General features: G+C 56.2%; 1 protein-coding gene across 8 annotated transcripts in view; it reads right to left on the reverse strand.

The window, feature by feature from the left end:
- The window catches only part of MYH10 (myosin heavy chain 10), a 119515-nt gene that overhangs the window by 26388 nt on the left and 76808 nt on the right, over positions 1 to 16319 (reverse strand). For all 8 annotated transcript variants that reach the window (XM_032840005.1, XM_032840002.1, XM_032840003.1 and 5 more), the window contains 7 exons: positions 9256 to 9449; positions 9039 to 9160; positions 6973 to 7042; positions 6727 to 6887; positions 3578 to 3686; positions 3364 to 3495; positions 2318 to 2524 (listed from right to left, as the gene is read on the reverse strand). In XM_032840005.1, coding sequence (XP_032695896.1) covers positions 2318 to 2524; positions 3364 to 3495; positions 3578 to 3686; positions 6727 to 6887; positions 6973 to 7042; positions 9039 to 9160; positions 9256 to 9449 — 995 coding nt within the window. The remainder of the gene's footprint in view (positions 1 to 2317; positions 2525 to 3363; positions 3496 to 3577; positions 3687 to 6726; positions 6888 to 6972; positions 7043 to 9038; positions 9161 to 9255; positions 9450 to 16319) is intronic.

Below are 16319 nucleotides of genomic sequence, written 5' to 3' on the forward strand. Positions count from 1 at the left end.
TTCTCTAGGCTCCCCAATGTCCCTCCCTCCCCTGCTGTTTGGTTGTTTTTGAAAAAAACCCAAACAGGTCCTTTGTCCTACAGTTTCCCACAGTCTGCTGTCAGGTGGCCCCCCGCAGCACACGCTCCTAATTTCACAAAAGCAGTGAATGTAACAGCGTGTTTAGTATAATGTCTGTTCTTTGTAAAGATGTAAGAGAGAAAAAGAGAGGACGAGCAAGGGTCAGAGGGAGAAGGAGAATCCCAGCAGAATCCTGTTGAGCACAGAGCTGGAGAGGGGAGGCTCGATCTCATGACCCTGAGATCACGACCTGAGCCACAATCAAGAGTCAGACGCTTCCCTGAGGCACCCGGGTGCCCTGTAATTTCCATTAATAAATAAATCCACGTACTCTGCTTGGAAATCTACATAAGCAGACAGAACAGCAGTAACGGTGGTGATGAGAGTGAGGAGATGGGGAGTGCCGTGTTCACTAGGTTTTCTACAATAATCGTTTACCGATACTATAATTAGAGAGTTCATCTTAAAAACAAAATCGCACCAAGACCAGCTCCACTAGTCTGGCTGCAAAGGGTATAGATCAGAAGCCCCTCAAAGCTGCACAGGTCAGAGAAAGGATAGAAGAGGGACCAATGAGGCCGAGTTATCCCAGGGGCTGTCTGGGGACTGTAGGGCTTAGGGGAGCCTGACTTCTGATACATCTGGTTTCCTCAGATTGAGGAAAAAGGAAAAAAAAAATCACCTATTTTTAGAATGTGTCTGAATGAGTTTACATGTCACAGAAGGAGATAATAAATTCAGACAGCAGTGCCAAAAATAAGAAGTTAAAAGAGTCTGGTAAGGAACGAGACAGAAAGTACTGGAAAGGCAAAACCCAACACAAATTCTGCTGGTCTACGAGGACGTATTTGTTCCCCTAAATAGACTAGAAAAATGCAAGCCTGTGGGGGCGCCTGGGGGGGCTCAGTCGGTTGAACATCTCACTCTTAATTTTGGCCCAGGTCATGATCTCAGGGTCGGGAGATCGAGCCCCGGGTCAGGCTCCACGGTTAGCCTGGAGTCTGCTGGAGGTCCTCTCTCTCCCTCCTACCCGTTCGTTCTCTCCCTCAAATAAATAAATTTTAAAAACAAAAACAAGATGCAAGTACTTCCCGTGAGGGTACTGAAACCTGGAGTGTAAGAAACGAGGCTGAGGACACTGGAGGGGACTTGGGTGCCCTTGTGCCACACGAGTCAAAGGTTATTTCTGAGACGAGCACATGCCCTTAAAGAGGAAAGAAAATTAAAACTGTGGATCATGCCCTAAGAAGTGGCGGTGAACATTCTGGGTCCGTGTGTGCTCGGATACGCAGTCACGCACACGAACTTCTACATTACAGGAATGTACTTCTACTTGGATCTTACTCTGTGTCTGCTCCTTTGCGAGTTAAGGGCTCCAGAAGTGAGTTAAGGGCTCACCATGGAAATAAACCTCTTTATTCCGATTATAACCGGCCGGTCCTACCGTGGCTTACCAATTCCTAGCTATTAAATGGCTCCCATCGACTTATGCTTAGCATGAAGCCCCAGAACTAGACTTGCCGGATGAACGAGCACTTTTTACGGCTCCGGGCTATGGCCCACCCAGCGGGAGGTGTGCTGGGGAGTGGCAGGTCTCCCGCTGGCTTAATGCTGGGGTATTTGCCCAGGGAGTAAGGTGGTACCTTTTGTGCTTTTGAGAAAGATCTGGATCGCCCGCCCGTTGCCAACATAAGCTACGGGGTGAGAAAAAGTTCAAGCAGAGACCTGGAAGGAAGTTCGGTGTGGGACCCAGGAAAGGGTGGTGGCCGTCGGGACACCTGGACACCCAAGAACGTAGTTGGGAGGTGGGGGGTGGGAGACCAGGATGGGGGTGCATCCCGGGGGCTGGCAGGGGAAGAAGGGCCCGCACCGCGTGTCCAGGCGTTCAAGCACGGCTGTGATTCATGCGAGGACAGCCCGCGTCCCGGAGAGACAGTCTGGGAAGAGCTAAGTGTTTATTCCGATTCCCAGCCGCCTCCTGGGTCAGAGCCCGGCATGGTCCATGAGTAACGATAACACAGGCCAAGCGAGGTCCCGGCGTGCTACAGACCCCGCGATATGCCTACTCTTGAGTCACTGTGAGCGCCGTAAGAGGTTACCCCGTAAAATCACAGATCCGCACTCGAAGACACTCTATTCCTCGTGCTCCGTGAGGGGCCGGACCCGGGCCTGGGACTCCGGCCGCGATCCCACTCCGCAGCTTCTACTCATCGACCCAGCACACCCACCTGGGAAGCCCAAAACGTCACATACCCACCTGAATATGCGCTTGCATTTTCTTCTTTTCGTTCTGGAGGATTTGGTTTCTCTCCTCTTCTTCTTCGACCCTGGATTCCAAGTCGTGGAGAATCTCCTCCAGCTCCTGCTTCTTGGCGGCAAGCCGGGCTCGCATCTCCTCCGCCTCCGCGAAGAGCTCCGTCTCGGCCTGAAGCTGCTCCGTCAGGATGTTCTTCTCCTCCAAGAGCTGCAATCACAGAGAGCGCCCCGCACGGTCGTGCTGCCCCTGGGCCCACAGTAGACAGTCACCAGGACAACGGGGACCAGCACTTGACACCGAAGAAACCGAGGGTTAAAAATACGTAACACCGCTGGCGAAACTCTCGGACAATCTGTAGCTACAGCCCAACGAGCCAGATGAAAGCGTCTGTGGCCACTTCTGTGGTCTCAGGCGACCCCGAGTGACACTTAGTAAATTCAAGCTATTTCAGAAACTCTTATTCTTCCGTGCAGATAATTGACAAAGGGGAAACGGAAACTTTGATTGAAATGTGCTCACGGTGACAACAGGCAGGCAGGTACTGAGGGACAGTCCGGCCTCTGCTGCTTACCTTTCTGGCCCTGACACTACTGTTCGGTGCTGGTCTGCAGCACGCGGCCTGAGGCCCAGCTTTATTGGGGAGATGTAACCACGGGGACGGGACGGCGACTCAGGACCCGTGGTGGCCGCGGGCGGTCTCATTCTCTTTTTTCCCTCGGGGTCCCTTGCAAGCAGTCCCAGGGAGGGGACGTTGCTGGGAGCCTCTGGGCAGACAGGTGTCAGACACCCACCCCATAGCAAATGTGACCAAGAAAGACCAAGGCAAAAACGCAGAGGCCGGCTGACTTCAGCATCTACAAACCCAACTGTGTGGGGCCACGTATATGCCGCCCCCTTCCCAAATGCCTGTGCTTTGCGGGAGCTGTGAGGACCCGAGCAGGGTCGGAGGCAGGGGCAGAGGACGGCCCGGGCGGGATGGCCGGGGCGGGGGACGGTGGGGGACAGCCGGGGAGGGATGGCTGGGGCGCGGCAGCCGCGGCACGGACCTGCTGGTGCTTCCGCTCCATCTCCTCCAGCTCGCCCTCCACCTTCGTCTGCCTCTCCTTCACCTTCAGCAGCTCCTCGTCCTTGGCCTGAAGCTCCTCCTCCTGGCGGGTCACCTGCAGGAGCGGCTTCACCTGCGGCAGAAGCGAGCGGTGAGGGCGGCGGGGGCGCGCGTCGGCCGGCCGCCCCGGGCAGGAGTGCACGCGCGGGGCCCACCTTTGTGAAGACGCGCCACCACTGCCAGTGCCGCAGCTTCAGGTAGGCCGCGCAGTTCCGCTGCAGGACCTTCAGGGCGCTCAGCTGCTGCTGCTTCTTGGCGAAGGCCCTGCGGAGCCCGCGAGTCAGTGCGGAGAGCGAGCCGAGCAGGGGCGCACGTGGCTCACGGCCCCTTTCCCCGACGCTGCCCCGGGCACCCATTCACCGGACCCGTGTTTGCACGCGAGTGGGCGCTCCCGGCCACCAGTAAGCCCCTACTTCCCGGGGGTGGTGAGGACGTGGTGAGGACGGGACTGACCTTCCCATCCTCCCCTTGCTGGCAGGTGGTAACCTTCGGGAGTAACTGCTTTTCCTGCACACCCCCCGCCCCCTTTCTCCCTCCTCCTGCCCCGACTCTGCAGCTCCGCAGATGGTAGGGCCTAGGTCCGGGTAATGCCTCTCCTTTACGGACAAGGACCCAGTAAGTCAGGACGCAGATGCTTCTGGAACCCCGGTCTCCTCGTCGCCAGGTCTGGGATTTCCCATCTTCCCAACTTCCCATGCTGCCTTCTCAGGCCGTGGGACCTGAGACCCCCTTGTTGAACTGTCCGGACTCCAGCATTTTCAATTTCTCACTGGCCTTGGGGAACAGAGCTGTTTCTGAAGCCTCCCCCCGCCTCACCAAAACAACCCCCAAGGGCTCAGCCAAGCTCGCTGGGCTGCCCCTCCTCCTAGGAGGCCACTAGTTTGTCTATGCACAATGGCACTTCCAGGGAACACAGGCTCCCCACGTCCTGCCCCTTGCTCCCTCCCTGTTTGGCTCTGTCCCACCACCTTGGGAACCTGGGTTCCCGACACCGCTGGCGGGCTTCTAGACTTGAGCTGTCCCCCCTCCAGGTCTGGTTTGCCCCTGTGGGACCACATACTACTTAAAACATTCGGATCCCCTGGGGTGCCCTGCGGCCTCCTTCACCCCCTGTCGCAGCGAGCACAACCCAGGAGCTCTGTGGTCCCAGCCTCCAAGACCTCGAGCAACATACTCAGGGCCCCTCAGAGTATGGCTGCCGGCAAAGAACTAACACCTCTAGGCCTGTGATGGTTCCTCTCACGACCTTCACGTAACTCTTCGCAAGACTGGCGACATGGTTCTCCTGTGAAGAGAAGCGCTTGGCAGATATGGAGAAGATGATAAGAATTGTTTACAATCATCCTTTCACCGCAGCAATGACCGGTATGCACTGCGGTCACAGAGGACAGTCTTCGGAACGGAAGGTTCCAGGTCTAGGGCACGAACGGCGACTTTTCACGCTTCTGCTGCCTGAGGGTCACGTGTCCTCGCAGGAGTCGCAGAACTTCCGCGTCGTCGACTTGCTGGTCAGAATGTCCTCCAGCCCGCCGCTCGGCTCCCTACACCGCCTTCGTCCTTCTCATGGGAGCCCACCAGCCGGGCAAATTTGGGCGAGCCTGAATCACAGTATTTCTGCTATAAGAGCAATAGTTTCAAAGTATGTTTTTTGGGACTACAGAGTAGCTTCTGCCTTCCGGTTCTCCGAGAACACCGCCAGCGTCCTCCTTGCTGACAACCGCTGCCCGGTGGTGTCCGTGCGTCTCCGGGAGGAAACAGTCAGAACAGGCCAAGAACACACCAGTCCCTCGTCCGAATGAGGCAGCTGGATTTCCTTCCCCACAACCCTCACCTGTACCTGAACGCTGGCCGGGCAAAGGGTGCCACCCCGCTCTGTTCACAGCAGGGTTCGGTGACCCGCGTCTGGTGCTCAAGTGTCAAAGCCACCTGTCTCTTCCCACATCTCCTGGTGGCTCCCCCACACCTCGACCTCAAGTTCATGGACTCCCGGCACATGCCTGTCTCTCTGCCTACTGTCAGCACGATGCTGTGGGCTCCCCGCTCTCCGCCGGCTCTTCTGAGGAGATGCCTTCATTCACTGCTGGACCCGAACCCGAGGTCCAGCCCAGCACACACTTCGTGGGACCGACGGGCGGCAGGCACTGAGCCGCCCCTTCCGCAGCGGTCACACAGGCGCGCCCGTTCTGAGTCCGTGAGAGGAGATCTCTGGTTCCGATCGCCGATCTCCACGTGAATCTCACAGGGCTTAGATTTCAGTGAAAAGGCCGCACACGCTTTCACCACATACATAGTTCATTCCCCGCGCTTCGGACAGGTCCGTGGTTCTGGTTGCTGTCAAAGCGCTACCTGGAGGCAGCCGGCTGCCCCCTCACGTCCCCGCAGGCACCCATGGGCCGTGGCTCTGCTGACAGTTACCATGCTGTCTCCCAAGGCTTTTGCTCCTCCTTGCCCACGTCTCCTGGCGTGAATCACCGAAAATGTCACATTCTTCTTGGGGTTTCCGCACCTCCTCCTTAGCTGGGGTCCCCTTCCGTGTGGGCACAGACTCACAATCCCGTGTCCACCTTGTGGGGCAGAAACCCCTCCCGGCACTGTTGGGCAGGCCAAGCCCTGCGCTGCGGACCAAAGCCTCTGGGCAGACACCGCCAGCCACAGGGTCCCGGAGAGCAGACCGTACCTCCTTCCCCAGCCCCGGCCCCCTGTGGGAAAAGGTGAGGAAAAGCCCATCACCAGGCCTAGGCCCTTCTGATCAGATCTCGAGTCCGGCAACAGCTCTCGGTCTCCATCACCTTCCTTGGGCCAGGGAGGGCCGTCTTCCCGGCATCACCCCAGAGCTGCCCACGCAGCCCGCCTGATGGCCCCACTCTAGTCCGTTCTGCCAGCCGGGTGACCCGGAAATCCTGGCTTACCCGGCCATGCTCCCACACTCCTGCCCCACTGGGCCACAGCACCTGCTCACAGGATGGCGACACGTTCCAGACTGCGCCGCGCTCCCATCACTGGAAGGCTGCTCTGCCCCCACCCCCATCACAGGGCCAGCACCTTCATGTCCTGTGGGTCTCACAGCCTCAGAGCAACTTTCACCAAGAACCCGTGCTGAAGTGAACACCCGAGCCCTTGATCTTCTGCCTCGGCCCCTTGTTTCTTTCCTCAGGGCAACGTGTCCTCGGATGGGACATCCAGGCACGTACCTGGACGCCCGTGCCACGAGGACACGATGCCCACAGGATGGGGAACCTCGTGTCCCACAGCGCTCGGCAGGAGCACATGCTCGAGGAGCATCTCGTTCGTGACCCCCACTTACTTCCTGGCCAAGTAGCCGCGGCAGACGGCCTGGAAGAAAATAATGATGTCGGTAATTTTCAGGTCCCTTTCTTCCTCCAAGTGGGCCAAAACGCCAGCTCTGAAAAATATCTTGCTCTGTCCGATTCTGTACAAGTTTGGGTCCAGTTCTAAAGCCCGGATCTGGAAAGAGAAAGAGCCCGTTTACTCCTGGCCACGGGACAGACTGTCGGCAGTCCGCAGAGCAGACAGGCCCAGAAAAGCTTACCATCCGCTCACACGCCTGTTTGCCGTCCATGAAACCCTTAGGAATCGCATTGGGAGTGAGGATCTCGTACCTGTTGGAAAACCAGCCCAAAAGTCTCCTGTAAGAATCTGTGGGAACGTCCCCCTGTTAACCATGAGTTCAGGTTCTCTAAGAGGCGAGGATGGGATGGGTCATCATGTCACGTAAGAGTCAGGACGGGACAGGCTCCTGATCCCAGAGGATGGGGTGATGGCCTGAGACTTTCTGCAGGTCTGGCTTCTCTTTCTTACAACAGGAGGCAAACTGGTGTCTTGGTGGCTCCCCTGTGCCTCGACCTCAAGGACAAATACCGGGTTCTAGAAGGTGTGGCAGAGTCATGGTGTTTGAAAAAAAATCTTACTTCTCATTTCCCGCCAGATGTTCACAGGCCTTTTAAAACACAAGGAGAACATGGCCCCCTGTATCATGTGTGGGCATTTACTATGGAACAGAGTAACGCCCGGAGGCCTCTACTTCCAACAGCAGGAGGAAGCAGGGAGACGTTCAGCACAGAACTGGTCCGCGCGTGCGTGTGCTCGCTGGGGTGTACATATAAGATCTGGGCACTCAGGTGGGTTGTACCGCAAGAAAATCACATTTTAGGGGCGCCTGGGTGGCTCAGTGGGTTAAAGCCTCTGCCTTCGGCTCAGGTCATGATCCCGGGGTCCTGGGATCGAGCCCCGCATCAGGCTCTCTGCTCAGCGGGGAGCCTGCTTCCTTCTCTCTCTCTGCCTGCCTCTCTGACTAGTTGTGATCTCTGTCAAATAAATAAAATCTTTTTTTAAATTTTTTTTTAAAGATTTTATTTATTTATTTTGACAGACAGAGATCACAAATAGGCAGAGAAGCAGAGAGAGAGAAGGAAGCAGGCTCCCCGCTGAGCAGAGAGCCCGATGCGGGGCTCGATCCCAGGACCCCGGGATCATGACCTGAGCCGAAGGCAGAGGCTTTAACCCACTGAGCCACCCAGGCGCCCCAATAAATAAAATCTTAAAAAAAAAAAAAAAAGAAAATCACATTTTAGCAAAAAAAAACAAAAAAACAAAAAAAAAAACCCAACAACCCAAAAACAGCATTTAAGGCGTGGTATGATACAGGCATGATACAGTCCTGGCTGTATCACTCGGCTTCGTATTCTGGATGCTAGATAAAGTGCTTTTCCTCCTATCAACAGAAAGTGAAATTCTACCGTGTTTATCACACAGCGAGGCCATGGTTAAGGCCTCCCGAAACCCCTAAAGAAGGGAATCATTTCTCAGAGGGGTTCCATCTGAACGGTGTCAGAAAGCACCTTTCCTTGACCTGCAGACTTGTTTCTAAGATGGAACAGCCAATGCTATCAGAATTGAAAATCTGATTTCCAGGGGAAAAATGGAAAAAAGCAAACAGCACAAATACCTAAGAATACATAAATTACACAATACATATAAAAAAATCAATTTCTCCTGTCTTCATTCATTTCTATTGCAACCACTTTTGCTAATCTTCTGCCTTTTTCCCTTCATCATTTTCTAATCTATCTCATTCCCCTCCCCACCCCGCGTTAGTAAAAGGATGGCCAGTGTCCACGTGGGCACGCACACGGCGGAAAACGTACATACACGTTTGCACACGAACACACCTACATCCCCAAATGTCTTCAAAGTCACTCCTAAATGACTTTTATTGACTTCTGACTTGAGTTTTTAAATCTTTCTGAAGGAACACATACGTTACTCCTATTCTTAAAAAATCAGATAGAAAATAATCACATGTAAATCCCAAGTGGGCGTGGGTGTGTGGCCGGCTCGGAGGTCCAGCTCCCACTGCCGGGAGCTCCCCGGCCACGCACCCTCAGCGGCCTCTGTACAAAGACGGCACCTGACAGTCTTGGCCACCGACATGGTCATAGTGACAATAATGATAATCATCATCATCCCTTTCCTACGCGAAAAGGCAACCAGAACTATCCAGGAAGCGAGGAAACGGTCTTCCCCGTCAGCTCCCTGTTCGGAGGTAGCAGAAGCAGCTCTGAAAACACCCAGGAACAAGGTCAAAGTCGGCGGTACCTCTGCCGGAACTCCTGGAAGACGATCCGGTTGGGGAAGCCCTGGCGGCAGATCCGGATCCCCTCCAGGACCCCATTGCAGCGAAGCTGGTCCAGCACCAGGTGTGGGTCCAGTTTTCCAGCCTGACAACCAAGCAAACGACAGTCGGACCCCTGAGTCGCCGTGGCCCAACCCGGGTCAGCCGGAAAGAGCCGCAGGCGCCCGGTGGGACACGCACCCGCTTCTCGTGATTTGGGATGATGCAGCGCACGAAGTTGGGGTTCGTGTTCCGCAGCGTCGCCATCAGCTTGGCGAGAGACTCCTTGTACAGCTGCCCGACGGTCCGGAACATGCCCTTCTTGGTTTTGTAGGCAGAGCCGAAGGCCGTCTCTGTCATGCCTGTCACCTGGTCCAGACCCACGATGCGGTCCACTGGGGGGAAAATGAAAGGGACGGGAAGTAAGGCCCCCGGGACTCTCCGGCGGGGGCAGGAGACACAGCGATAGTGCGGCAGCACAAGCTTTGTGGGGCAGATGAGAGGAGGTGCCGCAGGGAGGTGAGGCAGTCAGCGAAGACACCGCACAAGCCGTGGGACCCACAGCCACACGCCCCCATGACAGGGTACCGGGCGCTCCAAACCCCCCGCCAGCAGAGGCCTCCCGCTGCGCTGTGCTCGCGGACACACGGGCTCTGGGAACGGCCTGCCTGTGTCGTGTACCAGCGCGCGGGAAAGGCGGGGTCGCCACGGGCATTATTGATACACAAAGGGACAGGGGGACAGGTCTCAGGGTGGGAAGCGGCCTGCGGACACACACGCCTGCACCGAGCAGAGCCCCTTAAGGAAGAGGCTCTGGTGGGGAGTGGGGGCCGGGGGAGGGACCAGGGTCCTCTCTCCTCCGTCACCAGACTTTCATTCTAATCACTCAGGTTTCAGGAACAAAGGCAGGAAAGCCTGGAGGAGGGACGGGCGCGCACCAGCTCTGTCCTCCAGGCAGGACGGATGCTCACTGCGGACGACCTCCTCGCGGTGGTGAGACCGCTCGGGACACCTCGCTCTGGGGGCAGCGTGGACGCGGCCCGGGACCCACGCGGCCCTGACCCTTCCGAGTGGGACCACGCGTATAGCTGCCTCGTGGGGCATTGCGTGTGGAACGTGCCCTCGCTTAAAACAGCCGTGAAGGACAGGAAAAGCACACAAGTATCTGCTCAACGCTCCACGGTGATGCCTGGCCAGTCCTAACAGCCACCTCCGTGTGTGCGGTTTGTCCCCCGGACAGGCAGCACGTGGGGATCCAGCCCTGGGGAAGAACTTTGTGAGCAAGACCTTGCTCGCGTCTCCACTCCCAGTGAGGCTCTCAGACAACAGGACACCCTGACCCTGGAGGGAGGTCCCCGAGCCCATGGGGCAGGCCTTCAATGCAAGCCGGGGACACAATGGGCTTCGCCTCCAGCCCCATGCACACACCCTGTCCTACAATGCTGGCGAAGCAGAGCCACCAGACTTGGGGGGGGGGTCAAGGCTCCTCCTGCCTGTGCCCCCAAGGCAGGCCACCATCTACCTCAGAGGCTGCCACTTGCCATTCCTTCCTGTGCCTGCAACCTGTCGCTCCTCACTTGTTCCGGCAGAAGACAGCCCAGCCCCACCCCTGCACGCGCCACCAGACCGCAAACTTCCCTTGTCCTTGGGTTTGCCCACTTCTCGGTCTCCTCTGTGCCAAGCTTCCTTCCAGAAAAGTTCACACACTTGGTACTCCTCATGCCCTCCACGAGTTCCTGCTCCCTGGGCACCTGACTGGCTTCCAGTCCGCCCTCCTCCCCCAGCCTGATGCCACACAGGCAAGGACAGGCCCGTGGCCAGCAGCAGACAGCACCCAGTGCCGGCCTGACCTGGGTGCGTCTGCTTGTGGGGCCAGCCTCTCTCCACCCCTGGCTTCTCCTCTGGACCCCCAAACTCCGCCAGGCCCTGAAACCCTTCTGTGGTAAGGCAGCCATGAGGAGAGGCACATGCTACTTGCCCTGCTTTTCTCAAGGTACATTCTCGTCCGGGGGCCTCTCCTTTGCGACTTGAACCAGCTTTACCTGACGACCCAGCACCAGAGTGCCTCTGCCTTTGCACATTCCTAAGCGCCCAGCGTGACGTCTGCATCTGGCCTATCGCGTGTGTTGGTGAATCAACACAGCAAATGCTGAATACAGTGACAATTACCGACAGCAAGAACCTGACGGAGAGAAGAGATGCTGTGAAAGAGACGGGGTCAGAGATCTCTCCAGAGAAGCTCTATTTACTGCCCAACGGAGAATGAGCCCGTGGAGAGAAGATCGTTCCAGGCGGCGGAAACAGCATGGAAAGAGCAAGAGCAGGACTGACAGCAGCCCATGCCAAGGACGCACGACACTCGGGGAGGCATGGGGCACCCAGGCCAGCTGCGGCGCACAGGACCAGTTGGGGAGGGATCACCGGAGACGGGACACTGTGCCAGTCCAGGCTCAGAGTGAGATGAGGGGGGCGGAAGCAGTGATTGCACAGGAGAGGGAGAGAGGAGATGCGAGACATCTTTCCGTGGGAGGACTGACTCGCTTTGATGATTAAGCTGACGTGTAAAATACGACAGACGCGTCAAGAATAAGTCCCAGGGTGCCGGCTTGAGCAGCAGAATGGCTGGGGGTGCCGCTGCCAGATGGGGGAGAAGTGATTTTTATGAGCAGGAAGAGAGACTCCAAATCCTCTACATTTGGAGCACGTAACACACCAGAACGTTCCAGCCTGTTGCTAAGAAGAAAGGACTGCACTAGGAAAGCGGATGTGGGAGCTGCCGACTCGGAGAGCAGTCACCGGACCAGATGGGCCAGCTCAGGGTGAATGGCGAGGGACAGAGGCCTGGGACCAAGCTGGGGACAGAGGAAGAGCCAGACGGGAGAAGGGGGGAGAAGGAGAGGGAAGCAGGAAGGGCAGGAGGTCAAAGTCCTACAGTGGAGAGCCTGTTCTCTGCCTCACCGTCCACCTGGGTCCGCCTCCTGTGCCTCCCCCGGAAGGGGTATAGAGGCCAGAGACTGGGAAGAGTGCCTTGACTGCCCTACACCAGCCACTTGCCAAAACTGGTCAAGCCAAGCCCCCAAATGTCTTCCATCCGTCCCTCGGTTCCATGGCCCTCGTATGGGCTCTCAGCCGTCCCCCATGTTCCTCCCCTGCAGTGCCGTCCAACCTGCTCCTTCCTCCTCTCCCTGAGCCACCATGCTCTTCCTTCCAAGGACACCTCTGGTTCCAGGGTCATGAGTAACAGGTCTTTCTGGGAGACCCAACCGAACAGGTTCTTTATTCCCATACTCCAGACCCTTCTACGTCTCCTGCAGCTTGTAGGGCGTGGTCCACATCCCCCGGTCTGGAGTGCAGCCGGCGATGCAGAGCTCGGTCCTGAGCCAGGGACCCCTGCCCTCACGAGCTGCTCCAAGTCTCAGTCGCTTCCTGGGTAAACGGAGCCACCGTGACTGAGCTCAGACAGATGTGAGGTGCCTGGAGAATATTCTAGAACTCCATGAAGGGACCCCCGGCCACTCTGCCCTCCCCGGCAGCTCCATCTACAAACTGGGTGCATTTTCTCAGACACCAGACCCTAAGGTCTCGTCCTTTTCTCCCTGCACTGAACACCCGCCCCTCTTTCCAGCCATCTTGGCAAACACGTCTTGGCTTTTAAATCCCTACCCCGTGACCCAGCTACCTCTTTTGAGGCCCCTGTGTCCACCCGGCGTCCAGACTCGGGGGGCCCCTCCCTCCTCTGGGCTTCAGATTGCCAAGGCCAGATCCCGGGGACAATGCCCCCTGCACTGTGTGTTCCTGATGCCTGGGGCTCCCCTGGGGACAGCTCTCCAGCACCGGGCACGTGCACACAGGCCCTTAAGAGCCGCGGCCTGCGGTCTCTGGACTCCTCCAACCACCAGCTCAGACCATGTCTTCTGCTTTCCGACCTTGGCCTCCACGTGGTGCCCGGCATGCAGGAGCCACGTGATAACCTCCCCTCGGTGAGGTCACCCACGAGAACGAGTTACCCCCAAGGCCAAGAAGGAGGGGTGCCGTGTGAGGGTGGTCCTTCCCCATGCTGTCGGCTGGTGACTCAGCCCGTAGCCCCGAGCCTGGGCTGCTGTTTACACCAAAGATGGAAATCCCATCACAAGGAACCTGATCCTCAAAATAAGGGAACCCAAAACGAGGTATTTGGATTTTGAAAACATTAACGCTTTGGACTTTCAGCGTTTTTTGTTTAAAAATCTAAACAAGGGCACCTGGGTGGCTCAGTGGGTTAAAGCCTCTGCCTTTAGCTAGGGTCATGATCTCAGGGTCTTGGGATGGAGCCCCGCATCAGGCTCTCTGCTCAGCGGGGAGCCTGCTTCCCTTCTTCTCTCTCTCTGCCTGCCTCTCTGCCTACTTGTGATCTCTGTCAAATAAGTAAAATCTTTCATTAAAAAAATAAAAATCTAAACAAGGGTTCAGTTCTAACAATGAGCAAAATTATGTCGTGGGTAAAAGACACTTTGAGAACTTCATTAAATGATCGAGGCCACACTAGTAATATAGGATTTCACTCCAAGACCCAGAAAAACCTCTATTCAAAAAGAATATTTTCTTGGGGCACCTGGGTAGCTTAGCCAGTGAAGCCTCTGCCTTCAGCTCAGGTCATGATCTCAGGGTCCTGGGATAGAGCCCCACATCGGGCTCCCTGCTCAGCGAGGAGCCTGCTTCCCCCTCTCCCTCTGCCCCTCCCTCCATGCTCACACATCCTCTCTCTCAAATAAATAAAAAGAGTATTTTCTTGTTGAGGGGCACCTGGCTGGCTCAGTCGGTGGAGCGTGCAACTCTCCATCTTGAGGTCCTGAGTTTGAGCCCCACACTGGGGTAGAGATTACTCAAATAAATTAAAAAAAAAAAAAAAGAAAAAAAGAAAAACAAGCAGTTTCGTCTTGAAAGTGGCAAAAGCAGGTACAGAGAAAGGCAGAAAATGCAAAGGTGAGATTCTAGCAGCTCCTCGAAATGAGACCTGCTACGGCTACTTCCTCCTCCCAGTGCTGCAGAGCCCGTGGCTCGGGGTAACTGAGGGCTTGGTCTGCTGCCCCCACTGCCGATTCCCCCATCTGCCGTGTCAGGGAAGCCGGGCAAGCGTTGCTGGTGGGCAGGATACATTATCTGGTAGCCCACGAGCCTGAGAGAACTTGAGTATCTCACTCCAAGTCATTCATCTAGGAAAACTTAAGCGGACAGCGACCAATCAGATGAGCCCCGCAGACCTAACCCCCGTAAGGGCACAGTTAGATTCAGAAGAAAAATGCAATTTGTAATCACTGGTCTCATAAAACGGCTACGAACGGTGTTTGTTTTTTTACTGAGGAACGCTACTGTTTAGTGCCAGAACGCTTGGCTGCTCTCATCTAGGGGCTAGGCTCAGGGTACAAGAGCTCTGCGAGATTTTTCATGTTCCTCTCATCTGCATGGGCCAAATCACTAGAGCTACTGCATCACACCGCCGTATTTAAGCCGCTTCTTCGGACACTTTTTGGTAGGAACCAAAAAAGGGGGACAGACTTATCTGAATGTTCGTTTTAACAGCCAGATGATGAATGAAAACTGCATCGAATATTCCTACAAAGGCCTCTAGGATCTGGCACTGGGCCAGACCCGCAGCACGTTTTCAGGACTCACGTAAACAAGTCAAGACAGTTCTACTCTGGCGTACAGAAATGTCGCCAGCAGGTAAGCACACGTTGGGAAATACGGAAGCGCTATGGACTCCATATATCCCCATTGCGTGGTAATAACACGAGGGCGCTGCTTCCACTCCTGGGCAGGGGGACCAACCTGCTCGTTGTTCTGGAATGTCTGGAAATTCTTAGAAAAATTCGAGCAAGTCCACAGGTCGACAGGGAGCATGTGATTCTAAGCGTCCTCCTTCGGCTCTGGAACTCTTCTCCTTACTTCCCGAGGATGCCGGGCAGCTCGGCACAACTGCCCATCAGCTTGGTCCTGGCGCTCGGGGAACCCGGGGGACTTGCACCAACTCACCGCCAAGGACACAGTTGCTGATTTTCTGGTTTTCGTTATTAGGGCAGCAGCCACACAGCTGTAGCCAGAGGCAGGCTCACACTCACACTGGGAGGTGTGCCGCTCACAGCCCTGGCAGCAAGTGTCACTGTCCCCACGTGACCTCAGGGACTCCCGCAGCAAAACCCGGGGTCTGCTTCTCCTGGCGCTCCCAGCTCTCATTAAGACTCAAGATCAAAGACAAAAACAAACCAGGACAAGAATTTTCCGCACAACACTCCACCCGCTGCAAAGCCTCTGTGCCGTTTAGCTCCGCACACAGACCGCGTCCGAACCGCCCCCCAGGTTCTAAACCAGCAGAGATCATGACCGGCGGGAAGGACTTACAAGATTGAAGACTGCCATCTTATCAGTTCTGCTACCTGGTTGTACGTGGAACCTTCTTTCATCCGGCAGGAAGGACTTACAAGATTGAAGACTGCCATCTTAATCAGTTCTGCTACCCGGTTCTACGTGGAACCTTCTTTCGTGACTTCCTGGACCCAAAAAGGACCAGTTCAGCATTTTTGAAACCAGAACATTGTCCTCTCGGTCGGAAGCATGGCTAAGGGGAAGCTTCCCCCTGAACTGTGACAAGGAGGAAGGGAAGAGCTCAGTGGACATAAGAGATGAAGGGAGACCCCCCCCGGAGCCCGTGACAGACACGAAGCCCTCCTGCATGCCGGGCCAGCCCCTCCCAGCTGCGCCTGTCCAAGTGAACTGGGCTCCCGCGTTCAAGGGCGCTTCCGTGGCAGACTGGAAAGGAGCGGGGCTGGTGGGAGGGGCGTCCTCCAGTAACTGCTGGGACTGGCTCCGGGTACTTCTCGTGCTTTCTCTGGTGGAACCCAGCCTTCCAGAGCTGTCAGGGGCCACCTCGCACTTGTGGCGGTTCAGAAGGACATGGCAGGTGCAGGGCTGGGTCACAGCCAAGGACACACAGCCGCGCTGTGGTGCATACACTGCGCCTGTCGTCCCACGCCCTGGTGGCCCAAACACACTGCCTACAATTTTGAGGTTACGATCCCTCCTCGCCGGCTCATTGCTGGTTTAGTTCAGAAAGTCTGGGCTTTCAAAGCAGATCTGGAAGAAAACAGACCTCTGGCTTACAGTGGAAATGTGAACGACTCCCTATTCCCTCTCTGGGGATTCCTTCCTCTCGCACACTTGTCCTCTGATGCTTCTGGAAGCCCGTCTTTCCTCCCGCCTCTCACCCTTGTCCTCAGAGCCTACACGGC

This window comes from Lontra canadensis, unplaced genomic scaffold (assembly GCF_010015895.1).
Source record: "Lontra canadensis isolate GAN:19392208 unplaced genomic scaffold, GSC_riverotter_1.0 scaffold110, whole genome shotgun sequence".
Lineage (NCBI taxonomy): Eukaryota > Metazoa > Chordata > Mammalia > Carnivora > Mustelidae > Lontra > Lontra canadensis.